At 41.0% G+C, this 21,980-nt stretch overlaps 1 protein-coding gene across 4 annotated transcripts in view; it reads left to right on the top strand.

Moving 5' to 3' along the window:
* nav3 (neuron navigator 3) overlaps positions 1 to 21,980 on the top strand; it is a 254,657-nt gene that overhangs the window by 93,600 nt on the left and 139,077 nt on the right. The window contains exon 1 of one of the 4 annotated variants that reach the window (XM_077543323.1): positions 10,216 to 10,416. The exons of the other annotated variants lie outside the window; for them this stretch is intronic. Coding sequence (XP_077399449.1) covers positions 10,303 to 10,416 — 114 coding nt within the window. The 5' untranslated portion in view covers positions 10,216 to 10,302. Of the gene's footprint in view, positions 1 to 10,215; positions 10,417 to 21,980 lie in introns of those variants that run through there. 4 annotated transcript variants of the gene reach the window in all.

Genomic DNA, 21,980 nt, shown 5'->3' with positions numbered 1-21,980 from the left:
CCCTGAATGCTTTTGGACTCGAACCATTTGACTTCTCTGAATTGAGACGGCATACTTCCTGTTCTTGATGCAATTGAAAGGAATCACATTTGACGGCCGATCAGGTAATTATTCTCAAGACATGCAATGCAATGACAGCTTACTATGACAAAGTGTTCACGACGTCTGACGGAGATTCCTCGTTCCATCAACCTAATTGATCCGTGGTTGCCAACTAATCTGTGGAGAGTGCATTGTGTGCCGCGCTCCCGTCCGATCGGATGACGGCTGCAAAATGCTGTTTGGCAAAACAGTGCTCATAGTTTTGACAGTAAATCTAAGGATGAATTCATGCAAGGTATTGAATGACGTGGGAATCGTGGGAATCGATCGAGGGAGCATTATGTGACCTCATTGTGGCTTAATAGCAGCATTTTCGATGGTGGAATGAGAAAGCACATTGTAGTGACTTAGTGACAGTTATTTAACAATAGTGACCTTATTAAGGGCTTTTATGTACAATCTCCGTTGTACTTGTCCGTTACTCATTAGTTTTCTAAGGACAATGGCAGCTCATCCTTTTGCAGAATTTGCACGATTTCAATTGGAAAAGTACAGGTGGACAGTATGGGATTTTTAATAGATTTTAGGTGAATTAATGAGCACACATTCACGCACATTTAAAAAAAAAAAGATTAAAAGAAAAAAAAGAGAGAGAGCAATGAATATGACATGTTGAATCGGTAAGATTACCGAATGAACAATATTGAGCTCTCTCAGAAAAAAAAAGAGGAAAAGTACAGCTATAGCCAATATATTCAATTATGTCTTGGTTTTCAGGCAGCCGCTGGTTTTTTTTTGTCTCAAATTAATGTGCTATTAATTTTCTGGTATCGTTAACATGTTCATCCGAAACATTTCCTAAGTTGTGTGTTAATTAAGAGTTCAACATAAGTCAGTCATTGTGTATTCCACAATGCAAGCTTTACTGCGCTGCGACATCAACGCATTACAGCCTGGTAAAAGTTGCACCTTCAAAATAAAAGCATGCAGTATAATCCAGTTTTGACTGAGTTTCTTAAGCCACATGGTAGACACTCTCAAAATAGAAACAATCATTTGTGTGACTGATAAATAAGTCACCATGTGTTAAAAAAAAAAAAAGGCTGTTGAAACTTATCATACTTGAGTGCTCTTATTTTGAAGGCCTGACTTTTGACAGGATTTATGTCTATGTAGCCCCAACTTGCCCAAGGGTTGCGCAGCACACTGGGAAACTTGTTAATGCCTTGAGTTGTTAACAAAACAAAAACACCAAAAACTTGTATTGTGGAATTTGCCTTGCCGTTTGTTGAACCCTTGTTACCACAGAAGTTCCAAGAAGGTGAGAAACAATATTGAATTAAAAAAAGAACCCAGAAAATGCATCCCGACTCTCAACCTCCTTCCTGCCATCAATAGTCTTCAATCAAGTTAGAACTTAGAAGTGATGTTAAATTTACTTTTTTTTAGTCATACACATATTTCTATGTGAATTGATCATTCTTTTCTTTAAAATGTATTTTTGTGTTCATATTTGTGGATGCCTGGAACAGACTTATCGGATTTACATTATTTCCTAATGGAGAATATCGCTTTGGTTTTCATAAGGTTTTAGTCTTAATTGCTTTTGTGGAAAAGTGTCTAAATTTGTTGTCAATCATTGATATTTGTCTGATGCAGAGCCCCGCCCACCCTGTTGAGAGCCGGTCCAATTGGTTCTCTGTCAGCTAAAATGCAGAATATAAAAGGCAAACGCACATTGTGGGAACAAAGTGGAAAAAGGAACCACGATTCCTGAGAAACGTCTCCATTGGGATCTGGCACACGGTGCTCGCATGCTTTCCAGACATTGACCTTGCAAATGGCGCTTTAATGACGTTCCAGTCACAAGCCCTAAACTACAGTGCGGGGCCGACAGCTCCAGCCCGCAGCTGGGAAACTTCTGCAACTGCTTCCACCAACGACACCAAAATGCCCCGTTGGACCTCCGCATTCAGCATCTCAAATTTAATACCACCTCAAAGCAAACAAGACGAAAAAGCCAGCCATGTTGCAAAACAACAGATGTTTTTCCAACAGTAGTTACCACACTTGGACAGGTTTCAGTGAGTGGTTTGTCCTTGTTTAGTCTGTGACCTCATGACAGCGGTCTGTCAGACCAGCATCAGCATCCATCTTGGCTCGTAGCGTCTCGGCGCGTTGCTTTTGTTGGGCCGCACTACAGCTGCTCTTGAGTCTCGGCTCTCTAATTAACTGGACTGTTGAAAGAGGCTTTTGTGATCTCTCGATTCTGCGAATACAGTAATAGTACTGACAAGAAAGTTCATGTCATGATTTTTTTTTTTAGTGATCAGTTGAGTGATACGTACTGTATAACACGTTGGAGTTTTAACTCCGGGCTGTTTGTTTATGGCAGCTATATAATGATGGTGTCTGTTTTGAACAGTTGGAAGGATTATGAGCCCTTTATGTTCCTTTTTTTTTTTCTTCTGGAGAGCTCAGTATTGTTCATTCGGTAATTTTACCAATTTGGCATGTCATCATCATTGCTCTCTCTTTTTTTTTAATTAATTTAATTTAATTTTTTTATTTTATTTTAACGTGCGCACGTGCGTGCGAGCGCGTATTCACCAATTTACCCAACACCCTGTATGTTCCTGATGAGCCTTTGTTTGCCTGGGCGCACCACTGACATCACATCTGATTGTTTGCGACCAGCCAGTGGATTAGGATCATTTTTATGATGTTTTTAATCCCCTTTCATTTTTCGATCCCAGCACCAAATGCAGCCTTTTGTTTCATGGTTTCAATAAAAGAGTCCGAGTTAGCTTTGAGGGCCGATTGGCGCGCCCTCACCAAAAGCCACAACAGATGTTGCATTTTTTGTTCTTGATTGATTGATTGGCAATTGCCTGCCATATAAATACCCCAATGGCCTAAAAAGACCCGGGAATCCCTGCCTCCTTGATTAAGTGATCAAAATAGAAAAGAGGATGATTCACCTACAGTAAATTCCTGCCGTGGTTTTTGCTCTGACTGAGGTTTTGGGTGCCCACAAAAATCACTTAAAAATCTATTAACTTTTGGACACACAACCACATGTTTAAAACTATATTGGTGCAAATTTTTCAGTCCGCCAGGCCATTTTGGTTGCCAGAATGAGACTGCTACCAGTAAAACACTCGCAGAGGTTCAAAAGGTTTTTGGGAAACGGTACAAGTTTAGTACAAGTTAAAACTGCAACAACATCATCTTGTCTGTTGCTTCCGGAATGTGGCAAAAAGAATGACTATGATTCATTTGGCTCTGTGTTTAGGAACTGTATGTAATATTTGCAGGCTTGTAATGTCACAGTATTGCAAACTGACTTGTTTCAACTCAACCACTGCAGATGACGCGCAGGAGCATAATAATATGAAAGGGGAAAAAATACACCAGAGTGAATTGACAATTTGCAAGGTTAAAAATGCTTTGAGTGTTCACAACAAAAATTGTAGTGTTTCAAAAGGCATACTCTCGCTCGGGCAATCCGTTACTTCCTTGACAACAGTGTTTCAATGTGAGGCACCGACTGCATTTTTTTGGGGCTCGTCCCGTTGAGTCGCTCGGGTGTGCGATGGGCCTTAAACAGTTGAACTGAACAAGTGAGCATTGTTCAACATTTGAGTGTTTAAGGCCCATCGCACATTCTTCACAACACATTCTTTCAACGCAACAAAAAGCAAACCTGCCAGACGACGTGATTGGTCCTTTACCTTGGCGTGTCAGGAAGCAAGTTGGCAGAGAAACAATGCAGCAGTGTTGTTGTCCTCTGTTGTGACACTTCGCCCCGTTACCGCTGACAACTGTGAGCTCAAATGCTTTTATAGGTTGATATACGCGCCTCCTGCTGAGTGTCTTTGGCAATTGTAATAGAGCCGGCTCGTGTCCTCCACTGGGTTGTTTGTCTTTTAAAAGTCCTGCCAACACACACCAAGTGTCAGTCAACTCTGCCTCGTACTTCCGTGTCGTAAACATCTGGTTGCCTGGATGCCAGCCTGTGTTAGCGCACTTATATGAAAGTCCGTGTTTACTAGAGAATTCTTCTATTTTGATTTGAGGGAAAATTGTGGATGAATTATTCAGGCAGCATGGGGGAGTCATTACTCAAATCTATTCTGGGAGAGTGTTGTGCTCAGCAACCACTTGAGGAGATGAAAGGAACCCCTGTCTTTTTTTGGGTATCGCCTGTAGTTTTGTAACTTTTGTGTATTTAGAGATTGTTGACCGTACATCTTTCATTTGGGTGAGCGCAGTTGACCTTGGGTCAAAAGTAACCCAATTATGGATCAAAAATGAACCAATCCACTTTATGGGTTAATTTGTCCCAACTTTCTGGGTTCTTTTATACAAAATGACACATTTTTTCTTCTGTTTTTTTTTTTCTATAATCCACCAGACAATTGTTATCACTGCTGGGGATGTAACGATAACGCCAATATCATGATATTGCAATATTAAAACTGCCACAATATATCGTCGTCGTCATGTCATGATATTAAAAGCAGCACATCTGTTAAAAAAGTTGGGTTGATTTCCGTTTGTGCAGTTCTAGCACCCTCTGGTGGCAAGTTTTTTTTTTTAGTGCAGTTTAATTTTCACAAGGCATGTTTTGGCCCTTTGTTTAAAATCCATGCTAATGGTTAAATGAGGGGGCACATAATATGCTTGTGAACAGAGTCAATGTGTAGGAACACAATGTGTGCTTGCATTAGCAAGTAAGCGTGTCAATATATATATTATGTTAATATATTTTTGCTACAAAATATTTATAATGTTTTGCATTGCAAAAGCACAATATTTTGTACTCTAAAACCAGTTGGGTCAAAAGTAACCCAATTATGGATAATAAAAAAAAAAAGGACCGATCCACTTTATGGGTCAATTTGACTCAACTTTCTGTGTTCTTTTTTTATACAAAACGATCCAATTTTTTGACCCAGGTAAAGGATCTGACAAATATTTATGAGTTGTTTTATGCTGACAGACCCATTTCTTGACTCAAAGTTGGGTCAAATCAACCCAAGTAGAGGATTGGTCCATTTTTTATCCAACTGTTTTTAGAGAGAGTGTGTGTGTGTTTTTAGTATGAACTCATTTTTTTACAATATTGTGACCAATTTTTGTAACGCCAACCACCCCACAATAACATGATAATTATCGTATCGTATTGTGATGTTTGGATATCATTACTATCCCTAATCACGGCCATCTTGCTGTCGTCCACGTCTTCAAAATGGGTCTTCTTGAGACATCCTTGAGCTTGGGAAAGAGGGGGAAAAAAAATCACACATGTGAGGCGAATAAGAAGGTTGCTCCAGCACGGCAATGTTCTTCTTGGCCAGGAACTGTCCGATGCTTGAGGCCTTGTGAGCTGGTTCGGTGTTGTCACGGTGGAACAGTAGTTTTTTACTTTGGGTTTGAAATGCATATTTTTGACACAATTCTACAAATTGCTTCCTATATGCTTAATTCTGGATACTGCACTAATACCATTTCTTGACTCAAAGTTGGGTCAAATCAACCCAAGTAGAGGATTGGTCCATTTTTCACCCATAGTTGGGTTATTTTTGACCCAACTGTTTTTTAGAGTGTTGGCTAGTTCACTTAGGCTACGTTCATATTGCAGGGCGTGATGCCCAATTCGTATTTTTTGTTGAATCCGATCTTACGAAAACAAATGCGACATCTAATGTGAACGCGACTCGCATGCGCAAAGAGCACGTCGAGTGGCGTACACTCAAAACAAGGACGTCACGTTGCCGACTCACAACGTTTTACCGCCAGCTGAGCCACTGAGGCAAGCGACTGTTATCAGTGTCATATGCAAATTTAGCCGTGCCAACGCACGCTACAGATCGGTGGACTGGTGGACTCGTTTCGCAGACGTGTCCATGTCATGTGTCTTGTCTGCATGCGGCTAATTCTGACCATCTTCACTGCGGTCGTCTTAACGCACGCACGCACATGGCGCAGCGATGCACGAGACGCTCCTTTGTGTGCGTGTCAATTAATGCCAAAAACTCTGGAGAGAATTCAGAAGGGGAGCTCGTTCCCCTCTCCGGATTGCTCTCAGCGATCACCAGCATTTTGCTCCGTAATTGTTTACATGTGTCTCATTCCAACAGAAATATATTACAAAAACATCTCAAGGTCCCGTTGGCCCTTTGGATCTTTTGGCAGCGGATGAGAGGGGCCATCCAAAACTGCGGCCAAGCTTTGCTCCACTGCACCAGCAGTTCTCTCCTCTTCCTCATCAAGGTCACGTTAGATTGGAATGTTCTATCCGAGCGGCCCATTTGCCTGGTCAATATTGTCACGTTTTAAGTGATTTACATTGCAGACGCAAAACATTCAGGGACTGACGCGCAGGGTGTTGCGTTTGTCACGAGGCGATAAAGCAAATTTATTGCGCCATCATTTATTGCCTGTTTCCTCTTAAATGATTGCAACAACGTTTATCAACAAAGATGGACAGATGATGGGAACTTGTTCTGTGGGAAAATAAAATGACTCATCTTTGCTTTGTTTTGGTCAAACACAGAACATCCCATATTTCAAATGATCTTCAAAATGTGAATTGTACCGGAATAGCCAATGAATGTGAGAGAACCAAAAACTAGTGGGAGGCAAAATATGCTGCAAGAATGCCTTTTAACTGGTGTGGTGCACAGAGTGTAGATAGCAGACCTCCTCCAAGGCAAGATGAGACTAATTTGGGTGAAAAATGTTATGTGTTGGATGGGAAGGTCACCACAGTGTCATGGACTGGCCACAGTGCAGGAAGGCCGCAACGGTAAATTGTTCAAATGAAGGGTTTTGCGAAATCAATTTAATAACAGTTCATTTATTTTGAACATTTAAAATGTCAATAAAACAAAAAAGCATAATGTCACAATTGTGTCAAAAACAAATAACAAACAGAGACATTTAAGTTATTCCACAAAACATCAACATCATAATTTTACCTTGGATCATTTGAGCGACAATCGTCTAATAACATATAATCAGACTACAGAATATTTTGGAACACCCTGTGCATTCCTCAAGCGGCACCTTTTATCCGAGATGCGCCAAACTGTTTCTTCCTTGGCCAAATGTACCCAACTCTCAATGTTTGTGTTTAATCTTGCTAACAGTCACAAGACTTTTCAATCAAAACAAGCCCCATGTGCTTTCCGAGCTGATTTGGACGCGAGCGTCTCAGCACTCCAACATGTGTAAGAGCTTTTGAGTGTTTTGTAGTCGTTCTGAATTGCATTGTGGCGTCCCACAGCAGAGCTCCGGTATCAGGCCCCACTTTGGAAAAGCCCCTTTTTCTGTCTTCTGGGAGTTTGCTTTAATGCCTCTCTCTCTCCCACCAAGATGTTTTGGCTAAAATCCTCTTCCAATTTCTGGAGGGTCGCTCCCAGGAGCTGGATAAAAGCGATGAGCGACGCATCTGGGCATCAAAAAGTGAGCAGCAGCAACATGTGAGGGATGTGAGAGCAGGAAAGAATGTGGAGGAGTTCTAAAATGTGCGGCTCCAAACAATCATAAATCCGTTTTTTTTTTTCTTCCTCACTCATTTACTTTTAATCACTGTTGTTTTTATTAGCTAGACATCAGAGGCCATTAACTCATTCATTGCCATTGACGGCTATAGATGTCAAAAATTAATTTGCACTATTTCTATTAGTTTAACATTTTTTCCCACTTCTGTAAACAAGAGTATGAAAATCTAGATTTTTTTTTATTGTATTAGAACAGATATAAAATTTGTGATTAATCGTGAGTTAACTAGTGAAGTCATGCAATTAATTACGATTACAAATTTTAATCACCTGACGCCCCTCATTTTTAATAATCTTTTCCTTATATAATAAAAAGATTATTAAAAAAATATATTTTAAAGAAAAGATTATTAAAAATGAGGGGCGTCAGGTGATTAAAATTTGTAATCGTAATTAATTGCATGACTTCACTAGTTAACTCACGATTAATCACAAATTTTATATCTGTTCTAAATGTACAAAAAAAATTAGAGGTTTTCATACTCTTGTTAAAAAAAGGGAAAAATATGTCAAACTAATAAGAAATAGTTAAAATGAATTTTTGAAGTCTATAGCTGTCAATGGCAGTGAACGAGTTAATAGCAGAATACTAATTATTTTTCACACCATGTGTTGCTTCTGTCTACGCCTGTGTATTTTTTTTTTTTTTTACTACAATCCTGTGTGAAGATCATTCCAATTGGTTCTTCGTACCACCCAAAAATATGTCCCCCACTGTGATTGGGAATATGTCAAACATCTTCGCCCTGAGGCTAGCCAGCGGGCAAAACTGCTACCATTTGATTCACTTGTTGATTATATTTTAATGCCAGTCCGTCGCTAGGAGTAAAGGACACACTGTTCAAACATAAAACCGAGTTTCACCCTGATCTGATCCACATATTGGTTTCGATTTTGAAAGTAACATTCAAGATCCAGTTCCATTTTTTTTTTAACTGATCTGCACTCGAACTGCTTTTGTCTGACAACTTTTGCTTCCTCACCGTTTGACTCACCGCTTTACATCCGTATGGCACACTGAGACCAGAGATTAAGAGATTAATGGCGGCCCCTGTCCCCACCAGTATCACACAGGCACCAGCGGGGGCGAACGCCTGTCCGTCGCATATGCCCATGTCCCCTCACAGTCACAAGGCCGAGCGGAGATGCATTTCCCACTCGGAAAAAGGCGGCTTCCAAGCGGCCATAATTCCAGTCGACCTCTCGCCGAGCCCTTCTGGGAATTATCCGCTTTCAAAGTGGTACAACACTGTGACATTCGGTTTAACAGGGCACTGCCGTCTGCGGGATTGTCATTTCAAGAACTTAAAGCTCTGTGTTGTGGGCCGGGAGCGTGCTTTGCTCATATGGGCTTAAATATAAGTGTATGTTTGACTCTAAGTTTCATGCAATTTGCTGCCACTGCTACTTTTTCTTGTTTCTGTTATACATGTAATTTGGCATGGGAGCTGTTTTGTACGTAGGGATCAGAGGGAACTTGATTGAAACCCAACGTTGCATTCTGTAGAGCATATTAGGTTGTATGAGGGCCCGAAAAGCAGCAGTAAATAAATTGGTGACTTTTTGCCATATTTAGAGACTTTAACAGTTCTTTACACTCCTATTTTGTTTTGGTGTGTATATAGAATTTCATTGGCATGACTTACAGCCAAGCATCTGCCTTTGAACTGGTTATTCAGTGAAATAAAACCACTTTTTGCATCAATAATAATAATAATACTAATGCCAACAGCACTTGGTGCTGCTGCTGATTTTTGGGAATTTTGATGTTTCTGGGGTTGGTGAAGGACTCTGGTTGGTGGCCTGGTGGGTGGTGTCTGGTCGGTGCTGGATTTCACTTTCCTTTCTTTTCTTTGGTCCTTCCTCGGGTCTCCTGACGGCCTCACGACTCTGGCTGGAAGTGTTCGGTTTAGGTCAACGGTATGGGATTTTTTAATAGGTTTTAGGTGAACTAATGAATACACACACACTCACACGCACGCACGCACGCACATACACATTCTCACCCACATACAAAATAAAAAAATAAATAAAATAAAATTTGAAAAAAAGAGAGCAATGATGATGACATGTCAAATCGGTAAAATTACCGAATGAACAATACTGAGCTCTCCAGAAAAAAAAAAAAGAAAAATAAAAAATAAAAAGCACTTGGTGCTGCTCAATATGTTTGGTCACTAGAGGACGGTGTCTTCTTCCCGCTACCTCAATCAAACATGCACACGCTACAATCAAGTGTAACGATGATGCAATCCATCCTTGTGTGACCGTCCATCATCCGTCCCATCAGTGAGTGATGTGCACGACATCCCGGGTACGAAGCACTAACTTTGGATTAATGCCCATCAATCCCTCGGCCTTGTCTGATAGCCACGTGACGCGGCAGGAGCCGTGCGTGTCTGTGGAACGCTCGTATGTACGTCTCAGATAAAGCGATGCGGCGCCATAGCAGTGAAAGTGACAGGGGAAAGTGACAGATGGCAGCAGAGTGATGGAGGGGGAGGAAGGATTGTGTGTCACTAGGCTACAGTGGCAAGTGGGGTGGCGGTATGTGTAGACTTTTCAGATTAGTGTGTATTGTTGCTTGTTGGATCTGTGTCAGCATGTAAGCAGTGCGATGCGGAACGGCGGCGACATGCTCCAGGCGTAGAAACCGCTCGGGAATTTGTCATTTGTTTTGTTTTTGGTCATGAAGTGGCTGTCATCAGTGCGCGCTGCGTTGTTGGGGGGCAGTCGCAGTGCACCTGCCACACCGGTTGGCAGCCCCAACATGCACTCTAAAGAAGACCTGAACACCAAACAGGTAAGATGCAGCGGCAGAACGGGGAAACCTGCGCCCACCACAGCTTCATCTTGGACCACTTTGTGTGCAGTGACATCATTCCCCAGCTCTCTTTCCACTTTGATAGGTACTGCTCACAACTTTATTCAAGCCTGACTTTTTTCACTTTTGATGGCTTACAAAGCTCAACCCAAGTCACGCTTAGGACCGCCCCCCTCATTTGAATAACATCTCGACCTGACAGAGCGTTTGCAGCATGAAATAAATAAATAAATGTGAGCGCAGAGTGTTAATAATTTAATTTAATTCTAATTATATTTGTTTTTGTATTTATTTCCGCATTTATTTTTTATATATATAATTTTTTGGAATCTCGTTTTTATTTTAGCATTTATTTTTACTTGTATTTATTCATTGAGAAAAAATATCTATCTATATATATATATATATATATGTGTGTGTGTGTGTGTATGTTTATAGTTGTTTTTATTTACATTTATTTTTGTATTTAATTTTTGAATTATATCCGTTTTTAATTTCCGCGTTTTTATTCATTTATTTATTTTGTCATTTATTTATTTTTTATTTGGGCAGTTTTTGTCCTCCATAGACATGGAGTAGCGAGGTTGACTAGTCTACAACAAATAATATAATTCCTAATTACTTTTCCTCTCTTGCCATTGTCTCAGTTGCTTTGCTATCGTTCTGTTATATCCAGTTGCAGTTGATTCTAAGAAAAAAACAATCGTAGCGCTTTCCAAACCATTCCAAAAACAAAATGCTCATTTCATGCATCCCTGCTATTTGAATTTGTTGGACTATCCTTCCATTTGAAAAGGAACACAATAAAATTAAATGAAAATTCAACGTATTCATGCCAATCTGTGCAAAATCCCAAGCTCACGTTTGTTTGACTTGGCCCTGCACTATTGTGTGGAACTTGAGCACTATATCCGCACACAATAAAGAAACACACACTTTCATGCAATCCGTGTGTTCTCAAGGTCAACTCATTGGACAGGAAGTACGGCGCAACTTCAGAGGCTTGTGTATGCAGTAGTATTAAGCTATCAACCTGAACTCATGCTGCACTGATCCCACGACTCAGCTCAGCCTACTACTACTAGCCTCTAGGGACTGCTACACACAGACTGCCTTTAGCGATAAAGCCAGCTAATATTCATGGCTAAACACGGCTCCATTCTGAAAGACATGGTGTCGTGTTGTACTCCACAACCCGATGTGTGACCCCCATGCGGGAAAAAAAATAAATACCAGAACTATGTCTAAACGGCTTCTAGATCTCAGCATCCACAAAAATCTCGACTCAGTGGATGCTTCAGAGAGTGATAAAGTTTTACGCGCACGACTTCAGGTCGTTGAGCATCATAATCTTTCAATCAAGTTTTTGTCGATGCTGATGGACTTTCACTGGCTTTTTGCAAATGCCAATTTAGGAGCTCTGCCTTTGATGAGTGGTGAAAGTAGCAGCTTTTCTGCCGCATGGTTTGTCAAAGACAGATCCTGTTTTGAGAAACGTGTCATGGCTAGCTTTTTAACTCTTTGACTGCCAGACGACTGCTCCGATGAATATGCATTGGACTCGGAGGTACTCTTCACCGATTGAACGTCCGCCTGAGCGTGCTCGGTTGTGCTCCGCATTTTCCGGTGTTAGAATGGCTAGCCGGTGAACCTTTATGACGTCGTCATAGCCGCTGCGTCAACGCTTCCAACTTCGGTGTCAACCTCGGAGTCACCATCATCATCATCGATGATGATCATCGTCGTCATCAATGTGCTCTTTAGCGTTGGTCGATGCCTTTCGTCTTTGAAAAAAATTCCCAAGTGTGAGCTGCTTGCAACCGGTCGCCATTGTTCGCTTCCTCAGCCATCTAGCTCCGCCTCACGTCTTCTACTGCCACGTCAATGCTTCCAACCTCGGAGTCACCATCATCATCATCGATGATGATCATCGTCGTCATCAATGTGCTCTTTAGCGTTGGTCGATGCTTTTCGTCTTTGAAAACAACTGCTCGAGCGTGAGCTGCTTGCAACCGGTCACCATGTTCTCTTCCCTTCCCCAGCCATTGTCCCCTCTAGCTCTGCCTCACGTCTTCTCCTGACGCCTACCCAATCTTGTCAAAAGAGATTCATTGCTGCCATCTAGGGGCCAAAAATAGTCATTAGGCTAACTAGATCTGCTTGAAACTTTCACCACAGCTGGCCAAGGCTTTCCTCCACCTGTTTCAAAAAAAAAAAAATTGGATGACGTCTTTTAACGTCATTGGCGGCCCTCCGTAGGTTTTTACTTGACGTCTTTTAACGTCCATGACAGTGAAAGAGTTAAACTGGACTCAACTGCAGTTGGGATCGAAAGTGATATTATAAAAGCTGTGTAGCCAAAGATGTCAAATGCTAATCGTCTCAAGTCTGTCGGAATTATTCCTGAAACGAAATAGAGGAAAAACAAGAGAATAGTGACTGCTGGATCACCCTGTATTTGGAGAAATATGATGCCAAGATAAGCGCAACCCACTAATATATATATTTTTAAAAGCTACTCTACAATGTATATTTAGAAATAGGCAGACGTGTAATTCATTCCTATAATGGCATTACTTCAATGTGTTATACTGCAAATATATCTCGTTACCACTTCTGATAAATGTCTTTAACAAGCTACCCGCTTTGGACTTGGAAAACTGCGCTTCTAATAAAGAACAGAGGCAATACGGCAGTGTAAACTGACACTTTTTAATGAGAATGAAGAATTCACCCATGTGTAATGGCTGTGGGGCTTTCGGGTGGTAGAAAGACATAATGGCAGCTACACAGCACAAGCGGATTTAATGCCCGCAAATGTATTCAAACAATGGAGTGCGGTGATTACATCCTCATCTAGAATCCAGTGTGCGTGTATCCTCCCAGTCTAATAGCAGATAATGGATTCTGGGTAAAATGGAGTCACATCATATTTTCGGCAGGAACGTCTCTCTCCGACTTGATGATTGATGAATGGGTTGTGACCCACTGTTCTGTCTTCTCTCACAAACTGGAGTTCCCAGACCTGTTTCTGAAGGCTCTCCGTCTCTAATATCATTCAACTGCATCAAACAAGATGGAAACTAATTGAAAGCATTCCGATGAAAGTTCTATTCTCGTGCAAAGAAAAATTCAACACTGCGAATGGGAAGAAGGATCAACTTGGCTTTAGGTGAAGCACTCCAGAGAGGGGAAGTGAGGAAACAACAGTTCAACCTTGAGTCGCTCCTTTGATTTTTGTTATCAGGCCACTTGCAGATAAGAAGGAAAGTTCTCCCGACAGCTGTGTGCTGCATAAAAGGGTGGGGTGGGGAGGGGGTTTGGAACTTTTGTGTTTTATCAGAAGAGGAAAATGTGCCACGAATCGCTCGGCGCTGTCAGCTTTTTTCAGTCTCAGGCATCATCCCATCAATGTATAATCGCTCGACTTTATGGGCATAATAATGACATGGCCGGAGGTGTTCATTTAACAATGTTTCTGGTTACATTATGCTGCCAAGTGGTTAAGATTTTTTGTGAAAGAATAACTTTGAGCGGTGTGGAATACAACATGAATTCCTTGTGCATTTTCAGTGTTGATTCTGTTGAAATCAACCCAATATTTTGTCGCTGTGATTCCAGTCCCCTCATAACAAAAGTGTTTCTACTCACCATATTGACTAGAACTTTAAGGGTTTCTATGCCCTGTAGACTGTACATGATCTCGTTTCATCAAGAATGAATCGGACCAATTGCCTCGACTGGTGTGCTTTCTCGCTCTATTGCCACAATGCCCTTTTTATTCTCGCTTCTTTTCATTAGCGCTGGCAGGACTTTGCGTGCGCATGCCAAGTTTAGGAACACTCCTCGCAGCTGCTGATTGCTCGCTCAGCCTCCTCTCAGTGCCTATCAGTGCGGCTTCCTCTGTTGGTCTACTATTGGTGCTTTTCCATTCGCAGAAGCATGTTGTATTTAAGTACTGGGCCAGGTGGGCTTCTAAATGTGTAAACCATTGCTTTTTGCCAGATCCAGCTAAACAGGACTGGTGTCATCAAAGTCATGTTTCAAACTGCAGCGTTTACCCTTCGGTGTAGTCCCCCTGGAGTCTACCACACTTTCCCAAGACTTTGTGCTCTTCTGGGGGGATTTTTCTATAATCACACACCACCGCACAATTGTTATCACTGCTAGGAATGTAACGATAACGCCAATATCATGATATTGCAATATTAAAACTGCCACAATATATCGTCGTCGTCATGTCACGATATTAAAAGCAGCACATCTGTTAAAAAAGTTGGGTTGATTTCCGTTTGTGCAGTTCTAGCACCCTCTGGTGGCTAGTTTTTTGAGTGCAGTTTAATTTTCATAAGGCATGTTTTGGCCCTTCTATGTTTAAAATCCATGCTAATGGTTAGATGAAGGAGCACATAATATGCTTGTGAACAAACGAGTCAATGTGTAGGAACACAATGTGTGCTTGCATTAGCAAGTAAGTGTCAATATATATATATTATATTTATATATTTTTCCTACAAAATATCTATAATGTTTTGCATTGCAAAAGCACTATATTGTGTACTCTAAAACCAGTTGGGTCAAAAGTAACCCAATTATGGATTTAAAAAAAAGGACCGATCCACTTTATGGGTCAATTTGACTCAACTTTCTGTGTTGTTTTATACAAAACGATCCAATTTTTTGACCCAAGTAAAGGATCTGACAAATATTTATGAGTTGTTTTATGCTGACAGACCCATTTCTTGACTCAAAGTTGCGACAAATCAACCCAAGTAGAGGATTGGTCCATTTTTTATCCAACAGAGTGTTGTGTGTTTTTAGTATGAACTCATACAATATTGTGACCTATCTTTGTAACGCCAACCACCCCACAATAACGTGATAATTATCGTATCGTATTGTGATGTTTGGATATCATTACATCCCTAATCACGGCCATCTTGCTGTCGTCCACGTCTTCAAAATGGGTCTTCTTGAGACATCCTTGAGCTTAGGAAAGATGGGGGAAAAAATCACACATGTGGGACGAATAAGAAGGTTGCTCCAGCACGGCAATGTTCTTCTTGGCCAGGAACTGTCAGATGCTTGAGGCCTTGTGAGCTGGTGCGGTGTTGTCACGGTGGAACAGTAGTTTTTTACTTTGGGTTTGAAATACATATTTTTGACACAATTCTACAAATTGTCTGACATGCTTACTATATACTTAATTCTGGATACTGCACTAGTACACTCCACAGTCTCCACTTTGCTGCAGTGGGTCCTTTTTGTGCTGTCTCCTCAGATAAAATATATCTCTTTACTGTAGTCAACAGTGACATGCTAAGAACGTAATAATTGTTTTAGTGCTTTTCACAATTATAATTATTTGTCATATTATAATTATAATTACAATTATTTAATTAAGTGAAAAACCAATCAGCCCAATTAAAAGCCAATACGTTTTGTCTTGCAAAAGTTGCTGCTGTTAACCCTATTTGTAGTTTTTTTGTAAATAAATTCTATTGGAGATGGCGACCAATCAAATTATTTTCCAAGACCCAAAATATATCAAGCTTTTACAGCTACAGCAAACTGTAAAATTTCTGGTTTCGTTCAACGCTCAGATAAGTCTGTGGTCTAACGTTTTCTATTTCTGCCTATCTTCATCAGAGCAAACACTCTGGCCTCAATATGTTCTTCCCAGCTTAGCCAAAAGCAAAAGAAGCAAAATGTGGAAAACAGCGCATCCCATTTTGTGTACTCCTTCAAAAAAAGAAAGAGTGACACGTATTGTGTTGTTTTTGGAAGTGCCGGGGCATAAAAAAATCATCTCAGTGGTGTGTTAATATCACTCTGTGTTCCTGTGAAATGGTGTGTGTGAGAGCTCCTGCACTCGTACTTGACCAGCATTAGCGAGGCTGCGCAAATGAGAGAACTTTATGCAGTTCCACACTTTTGCCGTCTTAATGCTGAATCATATCTCGCTCCTCCACATTCCCTTCTTGTGCTTGCTTTAATGTGCTCCTTGCCTTGAGAAACTTTTCCCCCCTTTTTAAACTTTTTTTTTTTTTAACCTAAGAGTATTTTAGTGGCATGTGAAAGATGGAAAATGTTTTTTACTTTAAATGAATAAATTTAAATTAAAGTGATTAAGTATTTCTTTACATTTGCTTATTTAGACTGGAGTTCTTTATTTCTGCCATTACTTAACTCATTCACTGCCATTGACGGTTATAGACGTCCAGAAATCATTTGAACTATTTCTATTAGTTTAACATTTTTTTTCCACTTTTGTTAACAAGAGTATAAACACCTAGAAAAAAATATTTTACATTTAGAACAGATATAAAATTTGTGATTAACCGTGAGTTAATTATTGAAGTCATGCGATTAATTACAATATGCCCCTATTTTTGATAATCTTTTCTTTTTTTTCAAAAAAAAAAAAGATAATTTAATTTTTTTTTAACAAAAGTGGAAAAAAATGTTAAACTAATAGAAACAGTTCAAATTATTTTTGGACGTTTATAGGCGTCAATGGCAGTGAATGAGTTTTAAGTGTTTCACTGTATATACGCGGGATACATCTGCTAAAATATATCCCCATATGTTAGTATGGTGTAGTAACGTGTAATTATCGCTGTCGGCTGAAAAATGAAATACAAAAATGTACATCAGAAGAAGAGACGGACTGGAGGGAAAAAATATGGAGGAAAAAAAAGAAAAAGGGAGGGGAGGAGTGCATCAGTCATATCTGGGCTTGGAATGCTCAACTTTCTCATGCTGCGTTACTTAACTAGCTCACCGTTATTTAAACTGGGCACGTTCGAGGCTGGCCAGGATAAACAGCAAAACACAGAGCAGCGCCCCAGCGCCATAATCGGTATCATATACAAGTCCGCCAACTGCTTATTATAAGATACTTAGAATGGAGTGTGCTGCCTGAAGCCAAAGAACAAGAAAAATCACTTTGAAAGGCTTGACTTGTGCTCTGACAGATTTGCTGCAGAGCAAAAGTCAACTGTCTGTGACTTAAAAGCACTCTTGACCAGTCCGGAGGCGAAACGGAAGGAAAAAATTATGGCCGATATGATCACCATTATGGGTATACTGTAATCATGATAGGATATCTATACTGTACTCTGAAGCAATCCTGAGTTGTTTTTTTTGTCCATTTACCCATCAACATTCTGTTGTGCTTTTGTTCCATGCGATAGGAAAAACCCCAATAGGTTTTGAATGATGTCCAAGCTGCTATTGATCCCTAAGGGAAGTTGGCCACAGATTGATCAGTTTGAGTTTGACGGTTTTAGTGGTTCTGAACTGATGCTATCAAGTTTTGCTGAGTTCTTCCCACCAAAGTGTGAATTCCAAGTCAGGAATTTGGGGTCAGGGACCTTGCGGGCGCCACAACGCGCACTCCCGCAAAACACTCGGATGCTCCCCTTGCACTCATAATGAGCTTTCTGGTTGCGTGAGAGTTATGTATTTCAAATGAGATAACAGAAAAGCGCGTCATCTTCCCGACGGACAGAAGGAGACGGCATCAGTCTGCCGAAAAGGTCACTTGCCTCATTCCCGCTCAGTCAGCGGTAATTATGTTGCTATGAGTCGGAGAACAAACAACGGCATATTTGTGTTTGCATGTGCTAAAAATGCAAATGAAGGGGAAAATGCGGCAAGGCATTAGAACGACTCCCTAATTTGTTTTGGGCTCATTAGCTCGCATCTTCCCCAACACAGCTGTCCTCACGACTAGATTAGAAAGAAATTGTTTAGCCCTTTAGCCACAATGAATGAAGAGTATAATCACATCTTGACATGCCAGGGGATAAATGACATGTATGATGACTGCTTTTTCATCAGCACAATGCTTTCATATTAATAACTCCAAAAGCCATCCGGTTGCGACTGCAGGATCATCACCAAACTGCCCCCATCTGGAATTAACAGGAAATCACCAACATTCATATTCAATGTAATCCACATTTTTTTATCCACTTGTAATGTCAAATTTAAAATATTATTAATTGATATGCCGTTGTTATACAGGTATTGACGTCTTTTAAGAACATATTTGTTGTTTTATAAAGAGACTTCTGAACATACAATTGCAAGAAAAAATATGCAAACCGCACTAAAATCTTATTAACCAAGGCATTCACAAACGTTGACATAGCACGGCCAATGAAACCTAGCTAAAAAGGAAATTCGAATTGCTTGTGTGGTATTCGTTAAGTCTGTGTCCATTGTTGTGATTATAATTATCATCAATTCATGCAGAAATGCAGTCATTTGATTTGAATCTGATAACGACCCCTTTTCATTGGAATCAGGTGTGTTGGAGCAGGGAAACCTATAATGGTTCGGAAATCTGAGTTGTTTTTTTCCCAGTTCCGACCTGAAAGCGTTGAAGGCGAAAGTAAACAACCAAAATGGTGGACAGTGATACATTGTTTTTTTGTTTAGTCCAAACTCGCCTTCTCACAATTTTGCTACATTTATTTTAATTTTATTTATTTAAAAAAAAAATCTGGAGACATTTATTGTTTTTATCTTATTTCATAAGCGTTCCATACAGTTCAGTAGTTCACCTTATAATTTCATGCAGGGAGATGGCGGCATACTGTCACATACGTTGTGTTACGTGGAGTTATGTCGAATATTTACGAATGAAGAAACCTATCTATTTTTATACTCAAGTCCTATTGTGTTTTACCATTCACGCTCTGTGTTCCGTCAGTAAAGTCAGGGTAGGCCTACTTTTTTTTTTTACCGACTTTGCAAGTGGGATTTTCGAGTTCAAGGTGGCGTTCCCGTACACACGGGAAAAGTATGACTTCCGACCATCCTCGAATGCAGCATTAAACCTGCAGGACTCCGGGAGCCCTCGAAGACCGACTTTGCCTACCCCTGTTGCCACTTTTCTAGTCATTGTTGCACTTTTTGATGACAAAATGCAACATCATAAAATATGCTGTATATCTGTTACCCGCAAATGCTGAAGTGAGAGAACGACTAACGCAGACCGGTGAGCCTTTTCAAACCTCAAAACACAAAACACAGTGTTGGTCACGAATGAAAGCCTCTTTTTCTCTAAATTAAAAAAAAAAACTTTTTGGAGGCTTTTAGTCCCGCTGCTTCGGCGGGTCTGCACTGAAAAAGGTCTTTGGAATGCATTTGATTCGTCTCCACATCCAACAAACTGTGCTACATTAAAAGTCAGACGGGGTGCGCTCAGCCCCCATTAGATGTGGTGCGCTGCCGGTATGGAGTTACTTGACCACAGGGATAGTCAAATTGAGGACTCGGTGTATCGTGTGACTGTTAAATGTTATCATAACGTGAGCCGTCGTACAGAAGTTAAAATGATGTCCTCTGACTCGGTGGTGTTGACAGCAAAAGAATTTCCTTGGACTCATTTAAACAAAAACCTGTAATGCCCTGCGAGAAGGTGGCTTACGGTAGTCCAAGTGGTCGGCGCCTGGCGTTTGAACCCCCCCAAGAGCGGCAGCTCTCACATTTCCGTGACACCCGGGTAGAGAGCGCAGAGACCGGCTAACACGGACCCGTGAGATGTAGACCTTTTCATGTGGGCCCGCAGCTCCGGGAGCGACTGACAGTTATTTCAAGTGTGCTGACATCGGCGACTTTTGAGCGGGCGCCAAAGCGGTCTCCATTTCCTGCACGTGTTAAAAGTTCTGCAGGTTGAGCAACAATTTTGCGATGAAGCGTTACGTGGGAAAAAATGATCAGTTGTTGAAATGTTTTTCTGCTGTAGTCGATGAGTTGATGCTGGCACTGATTTATGGCGTAATAACCACTGAGCTAGCAATTGGACTTCCTTTAGAAATTGCACATAAACAGGGCTGGACTGGCACAAATAATCGTCTCTGACAGTTTGACTTGCCCAACCTGATTCCTGACCACCCATGGCTACCACGGATGTTTATTGGTTCAGTTGGCTCTTGATACTGTACATGGATTAATGGGCTGCTCCTTCTCAATTGTGGGCTGGTCTATTGGGGTAAAATGGAAGAAAATAGTAATTGCATAACACACCACATTGGTCCACCGGGCATCTGCCCTGTATGCCAGAAGGCTAGCCCAGCTAGCACGTAAGCTAGGATAAGAGGCAGTGTAGTGGCTAGTGGTTAGCGCGTTTAAGTGTCAACCCACTGTTTATTGTTTAAACCCTGGAGAACCCACGGGGTCAAATTTGGCCCCTATAAATTCGGCTACACAAATAACAAAGACCTTATTTTTTTTTTTTACAAATTTAACTCTTTGACTGCCAAAAACGTTAAATGACGTTTAGTACAGGCCGCCAAGGACGTTAAAAGACGTTCTCCAATTTATTTTATTTTTATTTTTTTGGAAACGGGTGGAGGAAAGCCTTGCCCAGCTGTGGTGAAAGTTTCAAGCAGATCTAGTTAGCCTAATGACTATTTTTGGCCCCTAGATGGCAGCAATGACTCTCTTTTGACAAGATTGGGTAGGCGTCAGTAGAAGACGTGAGGCGGAGCTAGAGGGGACAATGGCTGGGGAAGGGAAGAGAACATGGCGACCTGTTGCAAGCAGCTCACACTTGGGAATTTTTTTCAAAGACGAAAGGCATCGACCAACGCTAAAGAGCACATTGATGACGACGATGATCATCATCGATGATGATGATGGTGACTCCGAGGTTGACGCCGAAGTTGGAAGCGCTGACGCGGCGGCTATGACGACGTCATAAAGGTTCACGGGCTAGCGATGCTAACACCGGAAAACGCGGAGCACAACCGAGCACGCTCAGGCGGACGTTCAATCGGACGACGAAGAGTGCCCCGAGTCCAATGCATATTCATCGGAGTAGTGGGTACAGTCTGCTACTTGCTATTCCCCGGGAAAAAAGGCCGTCAAGAAAGTGTAACGTCTGCACGCGAAACGGACAATCGAAGTGAAACGTATCTGTTGTGCAAATCCTGCTCCCTCTCCTTGCACGCAACTTCAACTGTATTTGAAACATCCACATAATTGTAAATAGTACCACAGTTGCACACATTTGTAAATAGTTTGCAAAATAGTTTTGTCAAATTGTTACACTGTTGAATGGAAATAAACGTATTTAACAATCCAAAAACACTTTTTCATTGTTGGTGGTGGTGTATTACAGAAGTAAAGCACTATTTAGGTGTTTGTGGCATCATTCATGGACAAAAAGAAGTGTACAAAAAGCTCTTTTTCTCCGCTTTTTGTTTCAAAACAGAGCATTTCGGTGAAACTAACCATTTTCTATTGTTGATTACTGAAGAACGGAATAAGGTAGAAACAAACTTTTTTTTCTGATGAAAGATGAGAGTTCAATCTTTCATTTCGTAGTATGTTTGTTTCCATAGTCCAAACACAACATTTTCTGTGGACCTTGAAAGATCAGCCAAAATGCTTAAATCGGCTGGCACTGGCGACATCCCGTTTCTGAAAACGTCTGGCAGTCAAAGAGTTAACTTCAAAAGTCCAGAGTGCCACTTCTGACCCCTGCATGGGGCCATCTAGTGGATGAATATTGCACTTACACGAGC

The sequence above is a fragment of the Vanacampus margaritifer genome, chromosome 15 (assembly GCF_051991255.1).
Source record: "Vanacampus margaritifer isolate UIUO_Vmar chromosome 15, RoL_Vmar_1.0, whole genome shotgun sequence".
Lineage (NCBI taxonomy): Eukaryota > Metazoa > Chordata > Actinopteri > Syngnathiformes > Syngnathidae > Vanacampus > Vanacampus margaritifer.
This window is presented reverse-complemented; position numbering and strand designations above follow the sequence as displayed.